The 25,436-nt window shown below is 61.9% G+C and overlaps 8 protein-coding genes across 8 annotated transcripts; 4 read left to right on the plus strand and 4 right to left on the minus strand.

Moving 5' to 3' along the window:
* Nucleotides 1-601: 601 nt before the first annotated feature.
* On the minus strand, nucleotides 602-2,178 carry VTJ83DRAFT_639 (uncharacterized protein; the record flags this gene model as incomplete). Its single annotated transcript, XM_071013095.1, has 3 exons — nucleotides 602-1,162; nucleotides 1,289-1,453; nucleotides 1,510-2,178. 3 exons carry the CDS (start codon nucleotides 2,176-2,178, stop codon nucleotides 602-604), a joined length of 1,395 nt encoding a protein of 464 aa, XP_070869992.1.
* Nucleotides 2,179-3,935: 1,757 nt separating this feature from the next.
* Nucleotides 3,936-4,994, plus strand: VTJ83DRAFT_640 (uncharacterized protein; the record flags this gene model as incomplete). The annotated part of the gene is made up of 1 exon (XM_071013107.1): nucleotides 3,936-4,994. The coding sequence occupies one exon, from the start codon at nucleotides 3,936-3,938 to the stop codon at nucleotides 4,992-4,994; it is 1,059 nt and encodes a 352-aa protein (XP_070869993.1).
* Nucleotides 4,995-5,265: 271 nt separating this feature from the next.
* Nucleotides 5,266-7,993, minus strand: VTJ83DRAFT_641 (uncharacterized protein; the record flags this gene model as incomplete). Its single annotated transcript, XM_071013118.1, has 5 exons — nucleotides 5,266-5,505; nucleotides 5,568-5,738; nucleotides 5,826-7,824; nucleotides 7,886-7,922; nucleotides 7,984-7,993. The coding sequence occupies 5 exons, from the start codon at nucleotides 7,991-7,993 to the stop codon at nucleotides 5,266-5,268; spliced, it is 2,457 nt and encodes an 818-aa protein (XP_070869994.1).
* Nucleotides 7,994-8,842: 849 nt separating this feature from the next.
* Nucleotides 8,843-9,923, plus strand: VTJ83DRAFT_642 (uncharacterized protein; the record flags this gene model as incomplete). Its single annotated transcript, XM_071013129.1, has 5 exons — nucleotides 8,843-8,984; nucleotides 9,054-9,063; nucleotides 9,130-9,244; nucleotides 9,303-9,641; nucleotides 9,711-9,923. The coding sequence occupies 5 exons, from the start codon at nucleotides 8,843-8,845 to the stop codon at nucleotides 9,921-9,923; spliced, it is 819 nt and encodes a 272-aa protein (XP_070869995.1).
* Nucleotides 9,924-10,876: 953 nt separating this feature from the next.
* Nucleotides 10,877-12,202, plus strand: VTJ83DRAFT_643 (uncharacterized protein; the record flags this gene model as incomplete). The annotated part of the gene is made up of 3 exons (XM_071013140.1): nucleotides 10,877-10,888; nucleotides 10,981-11,340; nucleotides 11,417-12,202. The coding sequence occupies 3 exons, from the start codon at nucleotides 10,877-10,879 to the stop codon at nucleotides 12,200-12,202; spliced, it is 1,158 nt and encodes a 385-aa protein (XP_070869996.1).
* A 909-nt stretch (nucleotides 12,203-13,111) lies between these two features.
* On the minus strand, nucleotides 13,112-17,653 carry VTJ83DRAFT_644 (uncharacterized protein; the record flags this gene model as incomplete). The annotated part of the gene is made up of 4 exons (XM_071013151.1): nucleotides 13,112-15,003; nucleotides 15,064-16,752; nucleotides 16,817-17,486; nucleotides 17,579-17,653. 4 exons carry the CDS (start codon nucleotides 17,651-17,653, stop codon nucleotides 13,112-13,114), a joined length of 4,326 nt encoding a protein of 1,441 aa, XP_070869997.1.
* A 932-nt stretch (nucleotides 17,654-18,585) lies between these two features.
* Nucleotides 18,586-19,511, plus strand: VTJ83DRAFT_645 (uncharacterized protein; the record flags this gene model as incomplete). The annotated part of the gene is made up of 2 exons (XM_071013162.1): nucleotides 18,586-18,711; nucleotides 18,816-19,511. The coding sequence occupies 2 exons, from the start codon at nucleotides 18,586-18,588 to the stop codon at nucleotides 19,509-19,511; spliced, it is 822 nt and encodes a 273-aa protein (XP_070869998.1).
* Nucleotides 19,512-20,846: 1,335 nt separating this feature from the next.
* VTJ83DRAFT_646 (uncharacterized protein) lies at nucleotides 20,847-23,134 on the minus strand (the record flags this gene model as incomplete). Its single annotated transcript, XM_071013173.1, has 3 exons — nucleotides 20,847-20,940; nucleotides 21,014-21,152; nucleotides 21,211-23,134. 3 exons carry the CDS (start codon nucleotides 23,132-23,134, stop codon nucleotides 20,847-20,849), a joined length of 2,157 nt encoding a protein of 718 aa, XP_070869999.1.
* Nucleotides 23,135-25,436: the final 2,302 nt, after the last annotated feature.

The following is a 25,436-nucleotide window of genomic DNA, read 5'->3' on the forward strand; positions in this document are numbered from 1 at the left end:
CGCAGGGTGCTACGTACCTGAACGGTATGTAAAACAACCCGGTGGAATCTGGCCATGGGTGGTTTCGCGTTTCACATCTCTCGGCACGGCAGTTTTCCGATGACGGGCCATGAAACAACGCCATCCGATATTGCTTGGTCCAGAGAAGTGCAAGGGCCCGGCCAAGAACCACATTCCTCCCCATCTCATCTCTCATCCGTCACGGTTCACAGAGCACGCGGCAGAAACAGATACCAGCGTCATCCGCGACGCAGTTTCTTCTGGCCACATAGGGGGCTGGCATGTTGTGTGCACTCTCAAGAGTTCCAAAGGCCGTAGGGCATGTTGAAAAAGAAAAAAAGGAAAAAAGGTATATACAAACTACCCCGCCAAACCTATCGCCCTCAGGGCTGTCCATTCAACCTAAAAACAGTGAAGGATCGAAAGAAAATAAATGAAAAATAAAAGTTCAATGCCCGCTGCGTCCTGGCAGCCATCTCCGTTTTACTCCACCGTATTATTCATGGATCGACCCAGATCGTAGCATGTTCGCGACACACTTGTTACCACATCACCGCCGCCACCGTTATCCCCCTTCCATTTCAATACCCCAGGATACCTTTTACATCATCAAAAACCCGATCACGCCGACGAAGCCCGCCACGGCAGCAACCACGACGCTGCCCGGGCCGGACCCGGCAATCCTGGCCGCGCCCGCCTGGACCGGGGGCACCGAGCTCGTGGCGGCGGCCGCGGTGGTCGCGGTGGACGAGCCGGTGGTCAGCGTCCGGCTGATGCCGTTGCTGACGGTCGTGAGCGTGCTGAGATCGGTCGGCAGAGACACGAGGCCCGTGCCGGTGGCCGGAGGCACGTCGGTGGTGGTGAGGGAGGCGTCGAGGCTCTCGGTGGCGGTGCTGTCGGTGGGCAGCGGCTGGAGCGAGGCCGTCGCGTCGCCCGTGGCGTCGGTCAGGCCGGGGAGGGGGCGCAGCGAGGTGCTCGACTCGCCCAGGTTGCTGTCGTCGGTGGGCAGGGGAGCGAGGGAGTCGGTGCTGTCGCCGGTCGGGAGCGGCTGCAGCGAGTCGGTCGGCGCGACGTCGGTGTTCAGACCCGGGAGGGGGCTCAGGGTAGCGTCGCCGCCGGCGCCGGCGCCGGCGTCCGGAAGAGGGTTCAGGCCGCCGGTGGGCTGAGCAACATCCGAGCCTTGGTCAGCGGGAGCCGTGACACTGGGTACGGCGAGATCGCCGCTAGGGTCGACGAGCGAAGCGGGAGCCTCGCTCGAGGGGTCGGCGGTGGCAGATGGGACACCCACGATTGGAGTGAAGGAGCCAGCGTCCGCCAGCGTCGAGGTCGCCGAGACCACGGCGGTGTTGGCCGAGGTGAAGGTGCTGAGGGTGAAGGTGCCGACGACACCGCCCACGATCTGCGTGAAGGACCCGATGCTGGCCGTAACGGTGGGGACGACGCTCTCAACGGCCTATGGAAAAGGTCAGCGATGCACAAAAGGCTGGCTAGGTTTCCTGGGTCACGTACGGTGGTGGTTTCGAGGATGGGCAGGTCGGCGGCGGTGGTGGACAGGCCAGGAAGCGGGACAAGGGACACTTGGCCGCCGGCGCCGACGCCTGCGCTAGGATCAAGGCTAGGAAGCGGGAGAAGGGACACTTGGCCGCCCGCGCCCGCTCCCGCGCCAAGATTGAGGCCGGGAAGCGGCCGGAGGCTCACCGTCGCGCTCTCGGTGGCCGGCGGCAGGGCGATGATGTCGGTCAACGAGGCGAGCACGTCGGAGACCGTCTCGGTCGGGGCGACGACGCCGGTGTCGAGGCCGGGGAGGGGCCGGAGGGTGGCGCTGTCGCCAGCGGTCTGCAGCCCAGGGAGCGGCCTCAGGCCCGACTGGGCGGCCCTCTCGTTGGCCTCGGCCGCCGACGACGCGGCAGCAGCAGCGCTGGACTGGATCGAGGACAGGACCTCCGGGGGGATGGGTGTCGGCGCGCCTGCAGGGTTGCTGATGCTGATGGTCGGGGCCGCGTCGCTGGAGGTGGTGGTCGGAAGCGCCTCGCTGGAGCTAGAGGCCTGGGTTGGCCCATCGACGCCGACGGTCTGGATGGTGAAGGTCTTGGAGGTTTCTTGCTGGGGAGCAGCCGCCACCTCCTGGGCCGCGGCCGCCAGGAGAACGGTAACGAACGTCTTGGTGGTGAAGTGCATCTTTGCCGTCGAGACGCTGGTGATTCTTCGCAGATAGGCAAGTAGAAAAAAAAAGACCAGAGCGGAACTGGTGTCGTCAAGGGTCAGGAGAGAAGAACAGCGGGCTCGAGAATCGAAAACCAACAAAATTACACTGGCCAGCAGTCACGAAGTGAACAAGGAAAAGAAGGTGAGGAGAAACCTAACGGCCTGGCACACCAAAGGAAAAACCTCTCTGGGATGGCAGAAAGAGAGAAGGGAAGGGAAGACAGGAGGGCAGCACGCGAGAGGCCCTATAGGGATATAGCAGATCTCCACGAGGACGGGCAAGCAGGTTTCTGTCGCCGGATCTGCGACAGCATCCGTCTGGGCACGGCATGCCGAGAGCCATCATCCCGGCTTGGGGGGCCATGACGACCCTTCGGCACTGAGCCCAGAGAAGGCATCCCAAGGTGACATGGCATGTCGTCTGAAACGGAGTGATGCCCGTGGTTCGACAGGCACCCCGGGCTAGTTCCGGAGGGTTGCAGGTCGCGAAGCGAAGGCGATATTCCCCCCACATGGAGCCGTCATGGGGGTGTCGTCGGTCGTCGGGACAGCTCGAGCCGCATGGGGTCTAGGGTGGTGCAAGGGGGGGGGGGGGGGCGAAGGGGCTTGAGAGCGACGCTCTGACACACGAACCCTGTCACGATGAAACTTGACCTCTCTGCCACGAGTCTCGGCGTGTTAGCGAGTTGTGAGGGCCGCCACCGTAGCCGCTAACAAGACGAGATTGGATGCTGGGCCTTGATTCGAGCCGGGCCTCGTGGGAAAAAACAAGTCGAGACAGCTCATGATCCAAGCGACCTGCCGTCTGCGGAGGGGTCGCCCGGCGGCGAGGCATGGGATGTAAGGAGAGGACGGAGGGGAGTGCAGCATGATGAAGGGGTCTGGGAAACGACAGATCCGAAAATCGCAGCCGTGGGAAACATTTTGGCCGATCCGAGATGGGATGACGTTTGCTGGGCGCCAGGTACCGTGGTAGTGTGCTCGGTAGCGTACTATACATACATACACTCAAGCAGGGTGGGCGTTGTGTTGTCGGCCCTGCGGAGACCCAAGTCGAGGCCAAGGGGGGCCCAAACTTTATTTCGACGATGAACCGCAATTTTGCATGGGATGCAGCAGATCATGGGCAGAAGCAGGAGGAGCAGGAACAATGATTTGCAGTTTCTTATGCATTGGGTATTTCAGCCAACGATACTTTGCAAGAAACTTGAAAAGGTTTCCGGGGAGAAAGAGGCATTGGATCCAAGCTGAAGGCTGCCTTGGCGATTTGAGATGTTGTGTGTGGGTTGTTTGCTGTTTGTTTGTTGTATGTACAGCTCCAACGCCATGGCAGAGAACAAGAAGTTTTGAGGTTTGGGGTAGGAAAAGAGCAAAGAAAAGGGCTGAAGGTGAGGGTTAACGTTGACGAAAAGGTGAAGGGCAAAGACAGAGAGAGGGTTAAGGGTGAAGGGGAGAGAAAGAGGGTTGACGGTGTGTACTACATAGAAGAGAGAGAAAGAGAGGGTTCAAGGTGAGTGAGGGTGGAAGGTGCGCAAGAGAGCGGCGCGCGTCTTGGCATTCGACATCCCACCTTTGTGATTGCTTGCTTCGATTCTGCCGCTCCCCGCCGCCCAAATTCTCCCGAACCAAGCTCCTCCAACCGTCGTCCCGTCGTCAGCTCCCGCCAGCCAACGACGTCACGTCTCCCCAACACCTCCAGAATCACCGCCTCCCGTTCAATCCCTGGCACGATGGGCTGGTTCGACGGCTGGTTCGGCTCCAGCAACAACAACGACCCTGATCCGTTGCAGCGGCTGGACCCCAAGCTCCGCGAGTTCCTCGAGCGTGAATCTCCCGTCAAGTACAACCTCAGCACCCCACCATCACAGCAACCCCAGCAGCAGCAGCAGCAGCAGCAACAACAACAGCAACAACAACCACAACAACAACAGCAACACCAACCGCCAGCCCACACTCAACATGCCAGCCAAGACCAGCAATCCCCCGCCGCCCCCCCGCAATCCCTCTTCCCCGACGGCCGCTACGCCCACCTCTGGAAGACGTACCGCCCCCTCGCCGCCATCGAGGCCGAGACCAAGTCCGACTCGGAGAAGCTCTCAGACGTCATCGCGGCCTACAAGGAGCGCAAGGGCATGATCGGGCGCGCGGCCCTCGAGAACTGCGCCGAGGACCAGTCCGAGTGGGCCGCCTGCATGAAGTCGGGCACCTGGCGCGCCCGCGCCACCATGTGCCGCGACGAGGTGCACAAGTTTGAGCGCTGCTACGCCGCCCAGACGCGCCTCCTCAAGGCCCTCGGCTACCTCAGCGTCGCCGGCCGCAGCCCCGACGTCGACGAGGAGATCCAGATGCGCGCCGACGAGCTGTACCAGAAGATGCTGCAGCGCGAGCGCGAGATCGACGAGGCCAAGCGCGAAGGTCGCGAGCCGCCGCCCGTCAAGGGCCTGTTTGACGATCTTGGGGAGTTTCGGCTGCCTCAGCAGCAGCAGCAGCAGCAGCAGGGCAAGGAGCCGCTGGTGGCGGCGGCGGCCCAGCCCTTCCCGGAGCCCGGCCCCGCCACGCTCGCCGAGTGGAAGAAGAAGCTGGACAAGCTGCCGCCCGAGGAGCGCGAGGCCGAGGAGAAGGCGCTGCGGGCCGAGTTTCGGTCCAAGGTGGAGCTGGCGAGGCAGGTGCAGGGCCTGTGGGAGGAGCAGGCAAGGGAGCGCAAGAAGCGCAGGGAAGAGGGCAACGAGAGGTTCTTTGATCGGTTCGCCGACATGGCGGCCCGGTGGCGTGGGACCAAGACGGATTGAAAGACGATATGTTGTGGTGGCCCACGAGGCCAACGACGAGGAGGGTTGTCGTGCGTGGATTTGTGTGGGGTATGGAAGTATCCAGAGAGCCAGAGAGCGTTGTTATGTGTATATTCACCGGAGATTGGATGACGGATTTTGTTTACGGCGTAGGGGGGGGAGGCATGATCGGCAAGCCTGTTATCATGTACACCAGGTATATATATATATATGTATAGGTATCTTCGTTACTCCGGTCCGGCGGTTGACCGCTCCCGCGCCGTTGAACCGCTTACCTGCCCTCCAAAGCAGCAGCTGCCCTCTCGAGGAAGGCATTGAACTCTCTGATCTGCCTCAACGCCCCGCCGCCCTCGCTCCGCGAGCACGCCTGGTCCGCCACGCGGCTAATGAGCAACTCTAGATTGGCGAGGTCCGCCTTCTTTTGCGACGCCGGCGACAGGTCTGGCGCTGCGTGGCCCTTCTCCACCGCGAGATCGATGTCGTGCATGGCCGATGAGAGGGAGATGTGTCGCTAGGGGGCGGTGCATGTCAGTCACAGCCCCGCAACGTATCTATAGGGAGCACAACACGTACCAGCGCCTCCTTGCTGTCGGCCTCGTGACGAATGCGGATGGCGTCCATGCGCAGCGCCACCTGCTCCCTTTCGGCGCGGATGCGCAGAATGTCGTCTCGGAGGGCGAGCTTCTCCTTTTGCGCGGCGCGCACCCGCTTGCGGAGGGAATGGAGCGTGTCGAGAGCGATGGTCTGTGGGGGGGTTTGTAAAAACCGTCGTCGTTAGCAAACACCCCCGAGGCAACAAACATAAGCAAAAACGGGAACGTGGCAACCCACATGCTCAAGCAGCCGCGTCCTCAACTCCTCCCGGAACGCCTCCAGCGTGCGGTACATGGTCTTGTGCTCCCGGCGCGTGGCCGCGTCCTCGGCGGCCCGCCCGCGCTCCGCCAGCTTGCCAAGGTACGCCTCGATGAGCTCCTCGCAAAGGGTAGAGAGAACGTCGATGGCGTTGACCCCGCCGCGGCCGGAGAACGGGATCGCGCCTCCGTGGGCGGCGGGCTTGTCCGCGGCGCCTGCCGAGACGCGCGGGGGCTTGGTGAAACGCTGGACAGCGACCGGCACGGAGCCGGACGGTGCTTCTGCGACGTCGTCGTCGTCGTCGCCGGCTGAGGTGGCGGCGGGCTTTTTCTTCTTTCTCTGCACGGGTTTCTTTTGCGGGGCTGCGGCTTTTGGTTTGGCTCGTTGCCGGGGCGGCGAAGCGGGTCGTTGCGGTGGAGGGGAGGGTGCAGGAGATGGCTCCCGTGGTGGTTGAGGCGGCGATGGAGGGTTGACCTGTTGCCTGGCCCGCGGCCGTTTCGCAGGTTGTTGCTGCTGCGCGGGGCTGACGACTTGTCTCCTCTTCCGCCGAGCGGGTGCCGGCGATTCTTCGACCCTGCCTGACCCCAGCTCGGGGGACAGCCCCCGGGGACTTCGCCGGGGCCGTTTTGTCCCTAATCGCCGGGCAGCCTCTTCCTCCCCGACCTCTTCGGCGTGGTCTTGCTGCTCCTCCTCCTCCCCCACCACCGCCGCCTCCTGTTCTTCCTTCTCAACCTCCATGGCTTGTTCCTCAACAACTGGTTCTGGTGAGCTCTCCGCTGCCTCCATCGTCACCATGCCCTCTTCTTCTTTCTCTGCTTCCTCCTCTGGCTGCTCCTTCTCCTCTTCCACCACTTCCTCCCCGAGCTCCTCCTCTTCCTCCTGCTCTTCTTCTTCCTCTTCCTCCTCTTCCTCCACTGGCTCTTCCTCCTCCTCTTCCTCCCCTGACTCTACAGACTCTTCATCACCCGCAGCCACCTCGCTCTCGGCAATCTCAACAACGCTACTCGCAGCCCTCCGCGTCCTCGCCTCGACCGGGCTCGAAGACGGAGCCTCATCCCCACGCCCACCACCGGCGCCAGCGGCAGCCCTAGAAGCGGCGGCAGCAGCAGCGGCAGCAGCGGCAGCGCCCTTCCTACGAGCCGCCATCCGCCGGGTCGCCAAGCGCCGCTCAATAGGCGACGAGTCGCCGACCATCCCGTGGCGCTGCGCCGCGTCGCCTCCCGCCCCGTCCTCGTCGTCAATGTCCATCTCCGCGTCCGCCTCCGCCAGGACCTTCTGCAGCAACGTGCTCGAGTCGATGGCGGGCGTGGCCGCGCCCGGGCGGAGCGGGCGGCGGCGGCCGCTGCCGGGCGCGTCGGCGGGGCTCTCGGTGACCTCCATCTCCATGTCGATGTCCATGGCCATGGCCATGGCGACGGCAGGGGAACGGATGGGGTGGGGAGCGTGGGTGGTGGCGGTGGCGGCGGCGGTGGGCTGCGGCGGGGAGGAGGGGACGATGGCGAGGCGCCGGGTGGCGGAGATGACGCTCGACAGCGGGCCGCGTGCGGGGGGCGGGCGGGGCTGGGTGTGAGGGCGTGCTGAGGGGGGTAAGGAGGGCGCGTCGGGCATGGATTGGTCGTCATCGTCGGGTTGAAGAGGCGAGGGCTGTGGGAGCTGGGGTTGCGCCGCCGCCGCCGCGTCGCCGGCGTCGGTGCTGTGGTCGGGGAGGGTGTAGACATCATGGTCGGCGGCGGGTGGCGGGGCTGGTGAGGGCGGAGGGGGTCGTCGGGAGACATCGCTGTCAAGACGTTTCCGCTTTGCGGAGGTGTTGGGAGAGTGTCGGGTCGGAAGAGGGATGGCAGGAGGAGGAGGAGTAGGCGGAGAGGCCGGCGAGGGTTCGTCGTCTTCCACGGAGGGTGTTGTTTCTTGGGGTTCGGCCGGGGGCGGCTCTGCTAAGGGGATGATGAATCCGAAGTCTATGTCTCCGACATTGTGTCTCCTGTTGTTGGCGTTAGTTAAGGATCCAACTCTTGGGGTGCCCCCGGCGTCTGTCTCCATACCCTGCCCCTCGCATGCGATCGCGCATGCGCTCTTGTCCTGGTGGGTTATTAGCAACCAGATTCTTCTTGCACATCGCCAAGGGGGACCCAAAACATACGTGTCGCCATTCTTGTGATATTGGCAGCGGCCTTGGAGACGATCACATCTCTGTCTGGCCTCGTCTTTTCAGCGGTGGGCGGTGGTACCCATTGTTTCGTTATGGGAAAATGGAAACCAATGACGCGCCTTTGACGAGACGAGACGCGACGGTACGTGCGGCCGGGAATCTTGCCCCACAGTTTACACGCTGCCCGTGCCGTGTGCTGGTAATCGCAAACGGGACCCACACTCCCAGGTCCGACGGATGCCAAGATTCGGTGTCCGGGAGCGCTAAACCGCTTCTAGACCTGTACTTCTGTACGCTAATACACCGTACAAGTAACATACCTGTATTACTGTGTGCGTGTAAGTGATCCCATCCACGATGTTCCTCCCTGACATCATGATCTCTCCCTCTCACACCCTCCCCCCCTAAAAAAAAGAAAAAAAAAAAAACGTCACGGTAAATATCTCTTCTTTGAGTCTTGAGCGTCCGGTGGTGTACCTGCATACCGAGATGTGAAACCCATGTCAAACCCAACCCCCGCCCCTGGGTGCCAGGTGATACACCATCACACAGATCTCCTAGCAGTTGCACCAACGCACCTCGGCTTGGTGAGACAGGTGACGCAACTCTTCGATCTCTACAGTTTGACGTTGAGACGGCGCCGCACATGATCTTGACATGGAGAACAGGTCGGTGACGATTGAGGTATCTCGTCATGATCATCATCGTCATACTCCGTACAGTCATCCAGGAACCGCATCGCAGCTGTGCGTATATGTCCTCAGTGTCTGAGCACGTCAACCAAGCCCCTCTGTGCATCATCCCTCATCCTGAAGCAACGTAGCCATCGTATTGATTGCTGGATCCCAAAATGCGCCTTTTCTATGTCTTGTGGCTCTGGACGGCCTATCGTCTGCCATGTCACGGCTCCCCCACGCCGATGCCTCCGTCCGATGGCGCGTCAACCCGGGACGCAGCCGCCGACAGAAACAGAGAAAGCACTCAGGATTTTTGTAACGTCCTCCTCGCCTGCCATTCCAGACAAATAGACAACGCCGGTAAAGCTAACGCTCGGATGTTAGACACCTCCAGGTACAGCAAAACCCTGTTGCGACCAGCTGGGTCCTCTCCCGCAGGGCATGTCTAACGTGGCCTCAGGCAGTATGTGGTTCAGAGAAACCTTGTCCGCACATGGATGCAGACGATGGACTCCCTCCAGGTAGAAACATGGCTCATGCATAGCGCCCTTCTGGGGTGGTGGCGGAACAAGAAGGTAGGAGGGAATTGCCAGCCACGTCTCTGGACCGCCCGTTGCGCTAACGCCAGCCCAGTTGCTGCCATGGGACACGAGCACGATCAGCGTACAGCTGGCAGAGCCCGACCTCTTCTTCCTTGCTGCTTATCACAACACGTCCGCCTTTCACTTCTGGAGCCGGGACGTGGGGGGCAGGAAGCGAGGGAAGCGGAGCAGGTACCTGCTCCACATCAGCCCGGACGCCACGGACCGCGAGCCAGCGAGCCAGGCGCCGTCGCTGGCCGATGCGAGGTGGGTTGACACCGCGACGGGCGCATCCCTCGATGTGTACGCCGTTCGCTATGGCTTGGGCGGCCCTGCCATCCGGGGCCGGCGGCGTGGCGTGTGGTGGAGCCGAGATGGTGGTGAGGTCATGGTACGCCGTGAAAGCCCACTCCCTCCTTACAAGTCCTCGAGAGAGACAGTGGCTGACTGGTTGGCCTAGGCGAGCTCCCTTTTCCCCCTGCTTAGCGCGACCTTTGAAGGGGTTCCGGTCAAGATCCCATCCGGCTACCGGAATCTGCTGGAGGAGGAATATGGCCCCGAGGCATTTCGACGGACAGAGCAGAGGGGGCAGAGCAACATGCATAGCCGCGGTTCGGACATGACGGCGAACGCCAAGGATGAGAGCGGTCCGGATCACGACAGAGATCTCTGAGAGACGTTGCAGGCCATGGCTTGCCGGATGTCAACGCGGAGGAGACATGACCCGAAGACGCCGGAGAGTCCTCCGAATCAACGTGGCCCGGCCGCCGGCTTGGCTCGGCGTCGGCTCCTGCTCGCCTCTTCCCAATCGGGCAGGTCACCGGTCCCTAAAAGCCAGGGAGCCTGTCCAGCAGCGGCCGGTTGGGCAGACTACCTTGCTTGTAATTATAGTACACCATGGCAGACAGATACCGGATGCTATCCGTTGCTGCGGCACTCTTCTTTGCAGCTGCGAATCATGCGCGGAAAATGTCGTTGCTGCGATGTCAATAACACCCCTCGCTTTCCATTTCCAGAGCTGCATGACACACGAACGCGATGATCGCAATACCACTCACCACCATCAACCCTAACCCCCTACGGTCTGCACTTGTACACAGTACTCAGCATGGTCCGGACAGTTGGCACCAGCCGCAAGGCAGACATGGGTCCCCGCCATTCGGCCTGTGGCTGCCGCACCCCCTGGCCTGCCTCACATTCGTTCCGGCGTCATCGTCATCAGCCTTGCGCCTCGTCCATCCTTCTCTCTCTCTCTCTCTCTCCCAACCACCCACAACAGCGCCCGTTTACAGCCCAACCCACAACGCCCCGACTGCTTTGCATCCGACCTTTTGGAACCCATCCGAATTCATCCGGAATCCCCCCAGCTGCGCGACATACGCAGCACATAGGTCATCGAAACCCACCTTGCAGCTTCGGATCCTTGCAGCAACACCCCGGCCCCCCCCTCGGCTGTTCGCGTGATGTTGTCATAAACCCTCCAACAACGACACCCTCATCGCATCCAAGCCACCCAGACATACACGCACACATACACGCACACATACTCAAACACATCTACACACACCCTAGGCTGTTTGTCCATCAGCGTCCTAACGTCAGCCGACGCGCCGGCATCGATTCAAGATGACCTGGACGGTATGCCATCTCTTCTGGAGCCCTTCCCGTTGCTTGCTGCCAAAGAACCGCTCTCCCGCTAACTGCCTCTTCCCGTTCGCCCACACCCACAGATCTTTAGGATAGCGGCCGACCTGTCGCACATCACGGCCAAATGCATCCTCCTCTTCTCCATCCACCGCAACCGGAGCTCCGAGGGCGTGTCGCTGCTGACCCAGCTCTTCTACGCCCTCGTCTTCGTCACGCGCTACACCGACCTCTTTCGAGAGTCGTATGCCTGGAACTACTTCTTCAAGGTCTTTTACCTGCTCTCGTCCTTCTACACCATCGCCATCATGCGCTTCGTCTACCCGCGCACCCGCGAGCGCGAGATCGCCTGGAAGATGAGCGCCCTGATCTTGGCCGGCTCCTTGGTTCTGTCGCCCCTTGTCATGCTCATCTTTGATCCCAAGGATTGGTGGGGTTTCCGCGAGGTGCGTCTTTCTTCTCCTTCTCCTTCTTGTCGTCGTGGCTGTCTCCCTGGCTAACCGGTCCCCCGCGCGTACGCAGTGGCTCTGGGTCTTCTCCCAAGTCCTCGAATCCGTCTGCGTCCTCCCGCAGCTCCTCCTCCTCCGCCAAACCACCATCCCCACTGTCATCACCTCCTTTTACATCGTCTTCCTCGGCTCCTACCGCGCCCTGTACCTCGTCAACTGGATCCTCAAGGAGCTCGACACCAACATGAAGAAGCCCAACCCCGTCTCGGTCATCTTCGGCGTCATCCAGACCGCCTTGTACGTCGACTTTGCTTGGGTCTACTGGTCGCGCCAGCGCGTCAAGCTCCGCAACGGCGGCGTCGTCGACGCCGACGACCTGTCCCGCGGCTGGCTGCTGCGCCGCATCTTCGGGAGCAAGCAGTTCTCGCGCGACCTGGATGGCACCGGCGCCAACGATGACGAAGAGAGCGCTCCCGCCCTCGGTGGCGGCCGCGGCCGCGGCCTCGGCGGCGCCCGGCCCAAGTGGGGTTCGCGCGGCATCTCCATCAGCGCCGACGAGGGCGTTCTGGAGCACGAGCGCGCCCGCCAGGGAAGCGACGCGTTTGGGGACAGCGACGACGACGAAGAGCACGGCGTGACGACCGCGGGCACGGTCGATCCCGACGCCAAGATGCGCGATCCCGACGAGCTGGCGCGCGCCCTGGACGACGACGAGGACGAGGGAGCCGGCGCGGCGGCGGCGTCGTCGTCGTCGTCATCACGGTCGCAGCAGCAGCAACAGGGGCAGCAGCAACCACCGCACAAGAAGGAATCCCCGGTCCCGGGGGTTCGTGGTGGGGATGAGTGGGATGACGACTGAGTACCATGGCTGGAACATCCGGGGAATGAGATCCGGCACCTCCGTCCGGATCGACATGCGATCTCTGGGATTCCAGGATCCCCTGCTACCCACCAGGGGGGGGAGGGGGAAGCTTACGGGCACATGGCAAAATATGCTCATCATATAGCTGGCGAACAGCGTGGGAATAACCGTAACTATATGACAAGGATCAATCAATGCGGTCTATGGGCTTACGATAGGGACGGATCAGATGGGAGGGATCATCTTGTATTCATAGCTCTTCGAGTTTCTCGGTCTGTGGTGTCGGTCTCGCTGGGTTTGCGCTAGGTGTTTGGGAACAGGGAGGAAGGTATACGTAGTGTGTGAACTGGATCCGGCTGGCCTTTTTTGCAAACCAAAAAACCCTTGACTCGAGCGTTGAGCGTCGTGTTGTTCCTCTCTTGGTGACTTGGTGACTTTCTGACGGCGAGCTAGTTTGATGTCTGCCTGTCGTCTGAGTGCCCAGGCCTCAGATACGGTGGTAACCAATATCAGGAACGAAATGCTTCGGCATTGCATGATCAGCCTGTATCCGCGTCGAAACGTTGGACGACCCTCGGGATGGAGCATGGACTTCTGGTTGCATAAGCTTCCACAACGGCGACAGCACGTTCAAGCTACGGCCTGAAAGGCGGCTTCATCAGCCGCGCAACAACATCGTTCAGCCAGCAAGCAGCTTGCATGTATCAAACACACACGCATACACACGAGATATACATCATACAAATTCCACCACTTCAGCAGCCGTCATTGTTCGTCAAGGTCTCGTTCTAACTCCACAGAGGCATGCCGTCCTTATTACATCCACATCAGACTTCCCCCGCCCCCCAAACTCAATCCTCCCCCTTGTCTTCCATTCTCTCAACCTCCCTTCCACCCTGCCCTCCTTTACTCATCATCCCTCAGCCTCACCACGTTCGGTCCCTTCTTGGCCAAGCTCTCCCGCAGCAGAGCCAGCGTAGCCTTCCGCTTCGCCTCCTTCGCCCTGAGCGCCCGCTTCTCGTCGTCGCTGTACATGCTAAGCTTCTTCCTCGGCGAGGCGAACGTGGCCGTCGACGCGGCCGACCCGACCGAGCTCGCCAGCGAGTCGCGCAGCCGGGATGAGCCGAGCTTCTCGGGCGAGCCCAGCCGGACGTGACGCTGGGGCGTGACGAAGGGCGAGCCCTCGCGGCTGCGAGGACCGGGGGTGGACGGGCCGCCGCCGTTGGGGCTGCTGTCCAGGGGCCCGACGGACCCGAGGCGCAGCTTGCGCATCTGCGTCTCGAGCACGTCGATGTCGCCGCTGCGCTTCTCGGCCATGCTGGTCATCTTGTTGATGGTGCGGATGATGGCGTCGACGGTCGGGACGGCGGCCTTGCCCGAGGGTCCGCCCGCGGAGGCGATGCGGGCCTTCAGGAGGGTCAGCGCCTCCTCCGTCTCGGTGAGCAGCTTGGAGAAGGTAGCATAGGACCGACGCAGCTCGGTTTGCTGAGCGGCCTGCTCGGCGCTGAGCGGCATCGACTTGGCCACGGCCTGCTGCTCCGGGTCGACGAGGGATGAGATGATCTTGCGCAGGTCCTCTTCCTTGGCACGGAGCTTGGCGAGGTCTTTGGCGAGGCTCTTGATGGACTCCCGGACGGCTTCGACGTCTCGGATGCGGCCCTCGGCGCAGCGTCCCATCTCTTCGTCCAGCACCGCGCCGAGCTCCGAGGCCTCGACGAGCACCCAGTCCTCGGGGCTGTCAAAATCCTCCTTGGTCCGACCGCCCTCCTTGGCCTGCTGCTGGTGACCGAGCAGGAACGCCTGGAGGGATCGCGAGTTGAGACCCAGGACGTCGATCATGCGGTTGATGTCTCTCCAGAGCGTCTCGCAAGCACCAGGCACCCCTTCGCGGTCCGGGTTCAGCGCCTGAAGCTTCGTTTGCGCGACAAAGAACTCATGCATCTGCAGGGTGGGCTCGATCTTGGATCTGAGAATGTCCTGGATGCCTTGGTCCTCTGGATCGATGAGCAGCTCCTCTTCGGCGCGTTTCTTCTCGGCAAGCTTGCGTTGTGCTTGAACGTTGGGGTCGACAGGAGCTCGCTGGTTGCTGAACGAAACGGTGGTCGGCGCCGCTGGCTTGCGGCTCGAGAGCTGCGGGGTCCCGCCTGGAGCGCCGAGCGACCGAGGCGGCTCGGTAGGCCGCAGGGTGCTGCTGCGCTGAGGTCCCCGGATGGGACTGGGGGAACTGGGGCTCGGCGGGATCGGCGCCGCCTGGGGGAACAGAGCAGGTGCGTTCTTGCTGAGCTCCCCAAAGAGAGGCCGAGACGGCTCCGCCTCGCTGCGGGAGATGGTGGAAAACGTGCTCCCTCCCATCCCGCCGAACGAGCTGAAGGGGGTGGCGCCCGGTGTCTTCTCGCCAGGGCCGACCGTCGGGCTGATATCCTTGGCGACATCGGTGCCGCTGCCCTCGCTCGCAGCCTCGGATCCCTCTTCCTCGCCCTCTTCCTCCTCCTCCTCCTCCTCCTCCTCCACCTCCTCCTCATCCTCATCCCCCACCTCCTCCTGTTCCTCTTCCTCTTCCTCTCCATCCTCGCCCTCCGACAGGCCTTCGTCGCTCGCACTGTCAGGTACGGAGGGCAGGTCGGCAGACGGTTTCGCAGCCGGTTGGCTAAGGAAACCGGAAGGCAGAGACGCCTTGGGCGCTTCCTTGGCTTTCGGGAAAGGGTCCGGAGGCAGCGGTGCTGGTTCTGAAGCGACCTCCTGTTTTGGCAGCGCAGGTGGCAGCGGGGCCTCCTCTGGCTTGGCGGACGGTTTGGAGCCTGATGTTGGTGAGCATTCCGATCCCGAAGACGAAGAACTGAGATCAAAGACCGCCTTACTGATAGTGTCTGGCGGGAGAGGGGGCTCCGGAACCTTGGCCGGAGCTGCCTTGTCATCTTCCTTCTTGGGCGTGCCAAAGATCGAGGATGTCGGTTTCGGCGTGCCAAAGAGGCCGGACGAGCCGCCCGACGCCGCCGGTTGGAGACTTCCAAATAGACCGCCGGTAGCCGCGGGCTTCAGACCGCCAAACAAGCTGGTGCCGGTGCCCGCCGCGCTCTTGAAGTCGAACTTCTGGGGAGCTGGCGTCGTCGTGGGAGTCGTTGACTGAGGACTGAAGATGGACTTGGGCTTCTCTTCTGGCGGCGGCGGCGGCGGCGGCGGCGTGGTGCTCTTCATTTCCTCATCCTTTGACTCCGAGGCGGCCGGTTGTTTGGACGCGGCATCCAGCGAGAGCCCAAATCCCGAACCAAACAGAGACTTGCTCTCTTTCGGCTCTGGAGCCTTTGCATTATCGTTGGCTGCCGATGGGTCCGCCTTGAATGTTGTGCCCAGAACGAACGGCGATGATCCAAGGGACGGCTTGCCGGTCTTGGCGGCCGGGGGCGGGAAGGCCGTCGTGGTGTCCATTGAAACCTCGGGCGCGCTCGAAGGCTTGGAGGAGAAGATGCTCGAGCCTGCCGAGGGCGTGAGGCCGGCAAAGCCCCCCTTGCTAGCAAAACTAGCAAACCCACCTGTGGAAGGCGCCGCGCTGCCAAAGACCTTGCCCGTGGTGGCTCCGGCGCTCGCGAATCCGCTCTGCCCAAACGCCGGGGCCGCGCCGCTGGTAGATCCTGTTGCCCAGGGGGAGGCCTTGGCTCCCATGCCCAGGACCGAGGACTGCCCAAAGGCAGGAGCCGCCGGCTTGCTCCCGAACGCGGGAGAGCCGAAGGAGCTAGATCCAAACGTCGGGGCCGCTGCGCCGGCCGTCGACCAAGGAGACGGCTTCGCTCCGAGGGCCGACGGCCCGCCAAACGCAGGCGTGGGCGTGGATGGAGACCCGAACGCCGGGGCCTTCGCAGCAGGCGACCCGAAGGCCGAAGCCACAGGGGTCGATGCGAACGCGGAAGCTGCCGAGGCAGCGGGCGCGGGGGACGCGAAGGTGGGCGCGGCAGCCTCGCCCGTGGCGAGGCCCTGGTAGACGGTTCCTCCACGAATCGACTCGTTGTACACAATCCACCAAGCGGCCAGAACGCCTTCGTTATTGAGCAGCCACAGGCCCGGCAGGGGCCCAGGGGAGTACTCAATCTCGTCCGCCGGGATGGGCTTGTACACCTTGTCCTTGCTGGAGAGGTCAAGGGCGCCGCCAATCGGGAATGTTTCGGTCAGGTCCTCGCCCATGGGCAGCTGCGCACGCCTCGAGTCATCGGAAAGCTCCGTCGTCGTGAACACGCCGGCGGTGGACGGCTTGTCGCTGGCCAGCGGGGTCTTTGACCGCGACAGCAGACCCACGCTCTCGTTGGCGGTCGATGAGACGAGGAGGAGGTCCTGGAGGTTCGGCGCGAAGTCCCTGAGCCTCAGGACAGAGTGGTGCGGCGGCTTGTCCATGACAAACGGCTCCACCGGGTTGGTGAGCTTTTGGAATGTGAAGGTCGGAGTGGCGCCAGGGGACTGCTGGCGAGTGATCAGGAAGAAGTGGGTAGGATCTTGGCCGTTGGTCGCGTTGTACACGGCCAGGAACACATGGTTCTCCAACCAGGAGACGGTCGCCACTGCCGACGTTAGCAAAGACCGGGAGGAGCGAGGCGCGAGGCGCGAGGCGACGTCGATGCTTACCGTGATAGTCGCCGACGTTGGGGGGCTTGGGGATGTGAGCCTTCTCGGCGCCCTCGGGCGTCATCTGATAGATGGTGCCATCCGCCATGCCAGCCACGAGCTGCTTGCCCTTGGTGCTCCACGCAGCGCAGCTGACCTGCGAGCGCAGCACCGGCCCGCTCGGGCCTGCCACCAGCTTGCGCTCGGCCAGGTTCGCCATGAGCAGGTTGCCGTTGGTTGTGACGATGGCGCAAAGGCCAGCCGACTCGGGCATGGGGTTGGGGAGCAGCGCTCGGAGGGTCTCGCCGTTGGTGCTGAGCTCGAAGGTGGATTGCGCGCTTCCCTGGGTGACGGCTTGGACGTCGTAGACGGCAAGACCGCCGCCCGTCTCGGCCGACAGAACCAGGTGCTTCTCATCGGCGGTGAAGGCAAGCTGGGAGATGCGGAAGGGCAGGGGAAGCTTGGCCTGGGGGCTGAAGGGTCGAACTTCGCTATCGCCGCTGGCGTCGGCGCCGAACGCCTTGCGAACCGAGTCGGTCGTTGCGATGTGGACTGCGTCGGGGCCAGCAGCGGCGACCAGGCCTTTTTGAGAGGCGATGCTGAGGAGCGAGGCGGTGGGTGCGGGAGGGGGAGACCATTTCGAGGTCAGCTGGACCTTGGCGTCGCCGGCGATGGAGAGGAACCCGAGGCCCTGGAGAGAGAAAGAGAGCGCGTGTCAGCGACCCGGCAGCCGTCGGGCTACATATGCGACGCGGCCATCAAGATCAAGGACAGGTGTGGTACCTCTGTTTGGATGACCTCGAGATCGTTACCCTGGGTTACGCCTCCAGCCCCCCCACCCCCAAAACTGAAAGCCATGGCTGGTGCTGTGTTGGCCGACTCCTGTCTAGCGGATAGATGCGAGCTCACGAGGGTCAGGCGTCTGGTTGGGGCATTGGCGGGAGGGATCGAAGGCGGTGGTGAAGAGAGCTTTGCGACTCGCGTCCGCTGTGCAGCTGGATGAGGCGGCGGCAACGTGCGATGTTGATGGTGTGTTGTTGAAGAGCTGTGATGAGATGCAAGATTACGTCAAGAAGCGCACCGGATGAAGGAGCACATGCAATGATTGTTTGTAAATGCAAGATGAGTGGTGATGGGAAAGCGACGAGAAGTCCAGAAAGGACCGACGGACTTCTCTTTGTCGAGGTGACCAGGAGGCCGACCAAGGTAACAATCTTTCGGAGCTTGAAGGCGGATGGGAGATGGTTGCAGCTTTCAAAACGCGACCGTGACCCGGTGGATTCCCTGGCTTGGGGGGATTTTTTGCCCGCCAAGCGCCCCGACGGCAGATCCCTGCCACCTCCAACCTCCAGAAGCTGTTGTCCAGGTTCGGCTAGCCCAAGTCACGTGGAGGACACCTCATTGGGTCTCCCGGTGGAGCCAGGCTGCCCGCCCTTGGCGCGTCAAACGGCAGCTCATTCCACCGCCTTCCCTTTCCGCTTCAGCCTAGAGGCAGCTGTCGCCTCGTCATCAGCTCCTCCAGTGCTTCTCCTCGCCAACTACAGAACCCCCCCCCCCCCCCTCCATCCAATATCCATCCACCACCACCTCACCATCCCGACCCGATTCCCCCCCCCCCACCAACCGCCTTCAGCGTCGAATCCCTCCCGATTCTTAGACAACCACTGCACCACCCACACTACCGATACCCATACCTCGAACGTCCGTCCGTCGAAACGAGCAAGCTCCCCGAACAGGAACCCAATCGATCATCACATCTCTCGAGCTTCAAACCCAACGCAGCCGCCACCATGCCCGGCTTCGATTTCTCAAACTACAACCGCAATGCGGCGCTGCATGCCCGGGGGATGCCGCTGCCCAAGGCGACGAGCACAGGCACAACCATTGTGGGCTGCTTATATGACGGCGGTGTCGTGGTGAGTTTCCCCTCTCTTCCTTCCCCAGCTTCGCGAACGCAATGCATCCTTTGCTCTGGAGGGGCGGCATCCAATTCCTAACTCTCACCCCCCACCACCACCAGATCGCCGCCGACACACGAGCCACCTCGGGCCCCATCGTTGCCGACAAGAACTGCGAGAAGCTCCACTACATCTCGTCCAACATCTGGTGCGCCGGCGCCGGCACGGCCGCCGACACCGAGTTCACCACGGCGCTTGTCAGCAGCCAGCTCGAGCTCCACTCCCTCTCGACGGGCCGCAAGCCGCGCGTCGTGACGTGCATGACCCTCCTCAAGCAGCACCTGTTCCGCCACCAAGGCTACATCGGCGCCTACCTGGTCGTCGCCGGCGTCGACCCGACCGGCACCCACCTCTTCACCGTCCACGCCCACGGCTCCACCGACAAGCTCCCCTACGTGACCATGGGCTCCGGCTCCCTGGCCGCCATGTCGGTGTTCGAGACGCAGTGGAAGCCCCAGCTGACGCGCGACGAGGCGGTCAAGCTGTGCGCCGACGCCATCGAGGCCGGCATCTGGAACGACCTGGGCTCCGGCAGCAACGTCGACGTGGCCGTCATCACGGCCGAAAAGACCACCCTCCTGCGCAACTACCTGAGGCCCAACGAGCGCTCCCAGAAGCTCGGCCGCTACGTCTTCCCCAAGGGCACCACGGCCGTGCTCAACGAAAAGATCATTCGCAAGGAGGACCTGAGCAAGTTCGTCACGGTACACGACCTGCCGACCGAGACCGGCGACGACAAGATGGAGATAGACGCTTAGTAGACGGTCCCGGCCGTGGTTGCGTTTGTCTTTTTCGCGCGGGCGAGGGCGGCGGTGTGGGCTTGGGACCTGGTTGTTGGTCAGGCAGCAGGTTGGTGGAACAGCGGATTCTTACGGCTCGGGCACGGCGTTTTGTTTGTACACATAGCGTTGGAGGAGGAGGGGTCTCGTCGAACGCGAATCTCCGGGCCAAACGAACTCTTTTGGAAGTAACCTCGTTGTCCCCCCTCAATCTCTGGTCAGAAGAGGAGGAGGTGGTGGCACTCTCCGCGGCTCCTAGCCTAGCAACCCAGCTCATCCGACCTCCCATCCCCGACGAACCTACCCATGTGCAAAATTGGTGACACAGGTTCCCACCTCGACCTGTCTCTGGCAAACAAGAGCTTGGACTTTCCACAGGGACACTGCCGAAGCCGCAGCCAGGGCACCAAAAACTTAGAGATCCAGCTCAACTTGTAGGTAGGTTACCTACCTCGTGCCATGTCCGGACGGAGAGAACAAGTACGCAAAAGAAAAAAAAAAAAGTTGTATATTTTTGGCCTCTCGAACAAGAGGAAACGCACGCCATTAAACCCAAACGGCTTCGGCCAGCCGACCGAAACTCTGTGTACACCAAGATCCCTCCATGCCTGGTCCAACCCACCAGGACATACCAATATTCAACGGCAAAGTACCGAAAGGAAATCAAAAGATAGCGAGCGGCCTATTCCGTCCATCCCACCCATCCCACCCATCCCACCAATGCCGCCTAAACCGCCAAGGGCTGAGTTTCAAGTGAGGAGACTTGTGTGTGCCAACGCCCCCAACTTGCTAGCGAAGAATAAAAAAAATATGTGCCGACGAACCGAACCGAAGAAAGGAAAAAAAAGTAATAGTGATAAACAAGAACACGAAGGGAACGAGAACGGAAAACAAGACGAAAGAAAAAAAAAAAAAAAAAAAACATCCGGGGTATTTACCAAGGGTGGTAGAAAATCAGCCATGTGAGTCGGTCGGGAAGCAGGGTATATAAGATAGGGTCGCGCCGAGGAGGCCACCCAGACAGCAGGGGATGGGAGACAAAAAAACGAAGAAGACAAACGACCGTTTCTCCCGACCACTGATGATTCCCTGCGCCCCCTCCTTCGCTGAAGAACCGACGCCAAGAAACTCCGAGAAGAAAGCCAATGGGGGGTGGGGGGGCGGAAAGGGGGTATGATGATATCATGCGAATGTGTCGTAATAGTCGTGAAAAAAAAAGTGTATAGTGGCGGCGGCGGTGGTGATGGTAGTGGTGGTGGTGGCGATGGCGGCGATGATTTTGCTGGCTGAGCGAGCCCGAGGGGGTGAGTGATGTTAGTCCTTCTTCCGAGTGAAGATGCTCTTCCTCGACTTGGACTTGACCCGCGAGTTCTTGTCATCATCGTCCATATACTTGGGCTTGTGAATCCTGGGATATGCCGTTAGAAGGGCCTTGCATAACCCCCCCCCCCACCTTCTTCCTCCTAGGGGGACGCTCTTACCAGCTGTTGCCGACCATGCTCATGCCGCGGGCTTCGGCTTCGCGGTAGTACTTTGCGCTCTTCTTGAGGTCCTTCTTGCAGCCGATGCCCTTGGCATAACAGAAGCCGGCCTCGGCGAGCGCGTCGACATCACCCCATGCTGGAGAGACGGTCAGTCATTTGCTCGTCAAGGTGATCTGGAAGAGCCCTGAACGTACCTGCGGCGATCTCAAAGCATCGCAGGGCAAGCGCCTTGTCCTGCTCGATGCCCCAACCATTCATATGGCTGACGCCCAGCTCATAGATGCTCAGCGCAAACTGCGCCTTGCGCGCCTTGTGCTCGGCAATGTCGACGCGCTTGCCCTGCCGAGCCTGGCCTTCGTCGTCGGCAATCTCGAGGCTGGCCAAGTCGGCGGCTTTGCGAAGCCACTCGACGGCCTCCTTCGGGTTGGGACGCATGCCCCAGCCGTGGCGGCAGGCCAGGGCATAGAGAAGCATTCCTGTCGGGTGGCCCTGCCTCGCAGCATGCCGCAAGTGCCACGTTGATTCTTGCAGACGGCCCGCCTCGTGGAGCTCGATCGACTTGCTCACGTGCTCCTCGGCTGTCATGTCTGACATGGTGGGGCCGGTAGGGTTGGCTGTCCTGCCAGCCTTGATGGTGCTCGCGGAATCGCTGGTGGCGGTGGTGGAGGCGGCTGAGGACGTGACGTGCGGCGGGGGCATGCTGCGTTCCCCCTGCTCCTCTCCCGAGGCCCCGATGCTTTCCGTTGACGGCCGGCTCGGATTCGGCGACGGCTGCTGGGCCGGCCGCATCGGCTCGGCCCCGAGCTTGCTCCTTTGAGGAGAGCGCCGCGGCGAGCCGCTCAACGGGTGGTTGTCGGACGAGCTGGACGGCCGCGTCGGCGGGGACGGTGGAGGCTGCCCAATCCCCGGGAAGGTGTGCGAGCCGATGGGAGGCGTTGCCGGCTGTTCCACCGAGGGGTGCGCAGGGGGATCGTTGAGCATGATGAAAGATGACCTATCCAAAGGCTTGCCGCGGGGAAGCGAAAACTTGGAGTAGATGAAGGAGGACCCGCCAGGGGTGCTCTCATCGAACGTGTTCTCCCTGGAAGTCGTGCTGCTGAGGGCGATGGAGGCGGCGTCCTCCTGAGGGAAGAAGGAGCCCTGGCTGTCAGACGATAGCTGGCGCCTAGGCGGGTCGAAGCTCGGAGTCCCTGCGCGGCTCATGGGCCTCGAGAAGTTGAACTGCGGACGCGGCAATCCCGACGCGTCTGACGCAACCGAGGGAGAACGTTGATAGGGAGGCTGGGCAGGCGAGACCACGCCGCTGCTGGTAGAAAACTTGCGAGAGCTCTGGGAATGCATCGACGTGCTCATCGTGGTGATGGCTTCTTCATCGGTCGACTCGAGCGTTGTCGACCTAAGGCTGGAAGACCGCTTCGAGAACAAGGGCCTCGGCGGGATGAGGCCGGCCGCCTCGAATGATTCTTTGCGTGGCCTTTCAGGAGAGCCGAGATTGGCGTTGGTCACCTGAGACGGTCGCCGCTGGCCATCTTGAGCGGCCGCCGGCAGGTTCGCATCTCTCCCGGGAGACTGGCTGGTTCCCATTGGGGAGGGAGACCGCTCCCGGCGCGCCCCCAAGCCGAAGTAGCCATCCGGTGCGCCGCCATCGCCAGGGGTGCTTGGCTTGAAGGGGTCTACCATGTTCTTTGGAAGCGTGGGGACGGGAACGGACTCGTCGGGGGTCGGCGGGACTTGGCTCAACCGCGGGTGCATCGACTTGGGCCGGTTGGCGACGTCGTCTTCCATATGACCTTTCAAGCCGAGGCCAACGTTCTGAAGCGGCGGGTGCTCTTCCTCCTCGTACGAGTCCTGCGAAAGCGAGCGAAAGAATTCGGACCTCGCCTGGACGATCAGAGGGCTGTCGGCGGTGAGGGGCGGCAACCGGCTCATGCGACGGCCATTCCTGTTGCTCTCCTCGAGCTGCTTGGCCAGCAGCCGACTCTGGAGCGCAAAGGCATCAAGCGGCGAGAGCTCGGGCGGCGCTTCGCCGGCGGGCAGACGCGGCGACCGGAGAGGCCGTCCGACGGAGGCTTGCGACCTCGACCTGAGGTCGGGGAGATCGGGGCGCGGGCGCGACATGCCGTCGGGGAGGTGGTTGGCAGCAGACGAAGGCAGAAGCGACAGAGAGCGTGGCGGTCAGAGGGAGGAGGCGTGGTCGTGGTGATGTTGATGAGGAGCGGCGCAGCAGAGGGGGAGGGAGCGGAGGGTGGGCGCTGTTGCCAGAGGGCACCCCTAACTCGGGCGATAGGACGTCAAGGCAGCTGCGGTGGCAACAGCGGCGACGGCAGGTTGTCCTACAGCCGGACGATAGCGCATGAGGTATGAATTTGAGACGTATAGTAAGGGTACACAGGAAACGAGGCGGTGCGGCTTCTGGGCGTGCGAATCGAAGTCGTTGTCCGGCCACTCGAGTATTGGAGCGGCAGTTGACTGCGGGTAACGGTTTCGGTGGAGTCCGCTGTGTCAATTAATCTCCAGGAAACCGACGTGTTCTCAACGATGGTTGAGCCGGGAGAGGCTCGGTTTCAGCGTCTCGTCGGGCAGCACTTTCAGACGAAGCAGTAGGCAAGGTAAATCGCGGATGGCTTCTGAGAGTAGGACGCTAGGGGATCACGTTGATGGGAGGGGAGGGGGAGGCGGCTTTGGTCACTTGCACAACGGAAACGCGGCGCACAACCAGTGGACCGAGAGGAACGAGCGAACGCCGTAGATCAGGTACGGGGGAGAAAGAGAGGGGGAAAAAAAAACGAGGGTGGGTTGTGTTGAAGCTGTCGTCGGGTCTCTTTGTCGTTGAGATTTGGTTGCGAGATCGAAACACAAAAAAAAGATGCGAGGCACACCAGAGAGACGCGCAACAGGAAAGAGGCTATCTCTCTCTGTCGTGTGCAAGTCGCTCGCTCGCTCTCTCTCATCTCACTCATCTCAGGGCGGGCCGAGGAGGCAAGGGGAGGAAACAGGGGGACAGAACTCGTGAACGGGGAAGTGGGTCCATGGCAGGGAGCAGGGGTTCGCGCCCGCATTGGATTGGGAAGTGGGTGGCGCCATGCCGAACCTGGAAACCACCGATGCAGACAACGCTCCCAAATGCAACCCCGCCAATCCGGCACCGGCTAGCCTCCCCGCACCGTTCCTGGCGGTAACGGCGTTGGTCTCGCAGCCACACCAGCCTGCGAGCGAAATGGGGTGTAACGCTAACCAGCTAACGGGGGGTGGACGCGTCCCAGAACCGTCACGGCCGTTTCCAGAACCGCACGCCTTCATTCAACACCATCCCCAGACGATTCCCTACCTAGGTCGCGTCCGACATGAAGCTTTGTGTTTTGGCACCGACATTGTTTACATCGGATCGAAGTCGGTAGCCACGCCCTGACTCGGGCTGCGTCAAAGCTCATTTGCATCCCCCACTCTCCCTCCACCCACCCACCGAACCCCCTCAAACCCTCCCGGCCTGGCCAGCGATTGTTTTGGCTGAACTTCGCCCCCGACGCAGCAGGGCAGTGCCACTCAGCGCCACACAGGTCAACGACGTCGCGCTGCGGTCCAAGTTTCTCATCTCAGAAAGAGATGCGCGAGTTTCGGGCCGCCTGGTCCCCGACAACGTTATTTTTTCCTTCTGCGAAAAAGCTCCCGGGGCGGCATCGAACCAGGAACCTCGCTCACCGCCACAGATGGGGGTGGCTTTGCTCGAGAGGAACCATCCATACACCAACTAGTTACGCGGTAGCTTACGTGTGCTAGGCAGAGTAGTTAGACTGTGTTTGTTTTTGTTCTGGAATCTTCAACACGCTCGCTCCCAGCCCGGAAAATGGATCCCCACTCCAACACCCAGCCAGACTGACAGGCGGGATGGGACGGATGATCGGCGAGGCGCTAGCGAAATGCGTGGCCCACGGAGTCCATCATCTCGGGTCGGCCAGCGAACACATGGGAAATTCTGGATCCTCCCTGAACAAACGTCCCAAGGCCTCCTTGGGCTGTCCATCAGAGGCAAGGCAGCAAATGGGTGCATGGGCTGGCTCGCATGGTCCAAGGCGGAGTTATTGGCAATCTGTCGCGTGAACTGGTCGGCAAGGTCGCTCCCAGGTCCTTGCAACAAAGGGAAGAGATGGGACGGATGGACAATGCGTCTCAACCGACGGCTCCGTACCGTCCACAACATCGGATAGGCGATGATGGTTCAGATGGCGCGGGTCCTCTTGTCCGGTCCATGTTGTCCGTCGGTGGGGATGGGCGATGGGGCTCAATTCCAGGTTCCCAGCCTGGCAGAAGGCGGATCCACGTTGCGTGGTTATGCTCCAGCACAAAGAGATGCAAGCGAAAGGCCTGATGGTGCACTCCCATCGCTTTCCTGCGAGGTTGGTTATCCCAGATCATCCCAAAC

Source organism: Remersonia thermophila, chromosome 1 (assembly GCF_042764415.1).
Source record: "Remersonia thermophila strain ATCC 22073 chromosome 1, whole genome shotgun sequence".
NCBI lineage: Eukaryota > Fungi > Ascomycota > Sordariomycetes > Sordariales > Chaetomiaceae > Remersonia > Remersonia thermophila.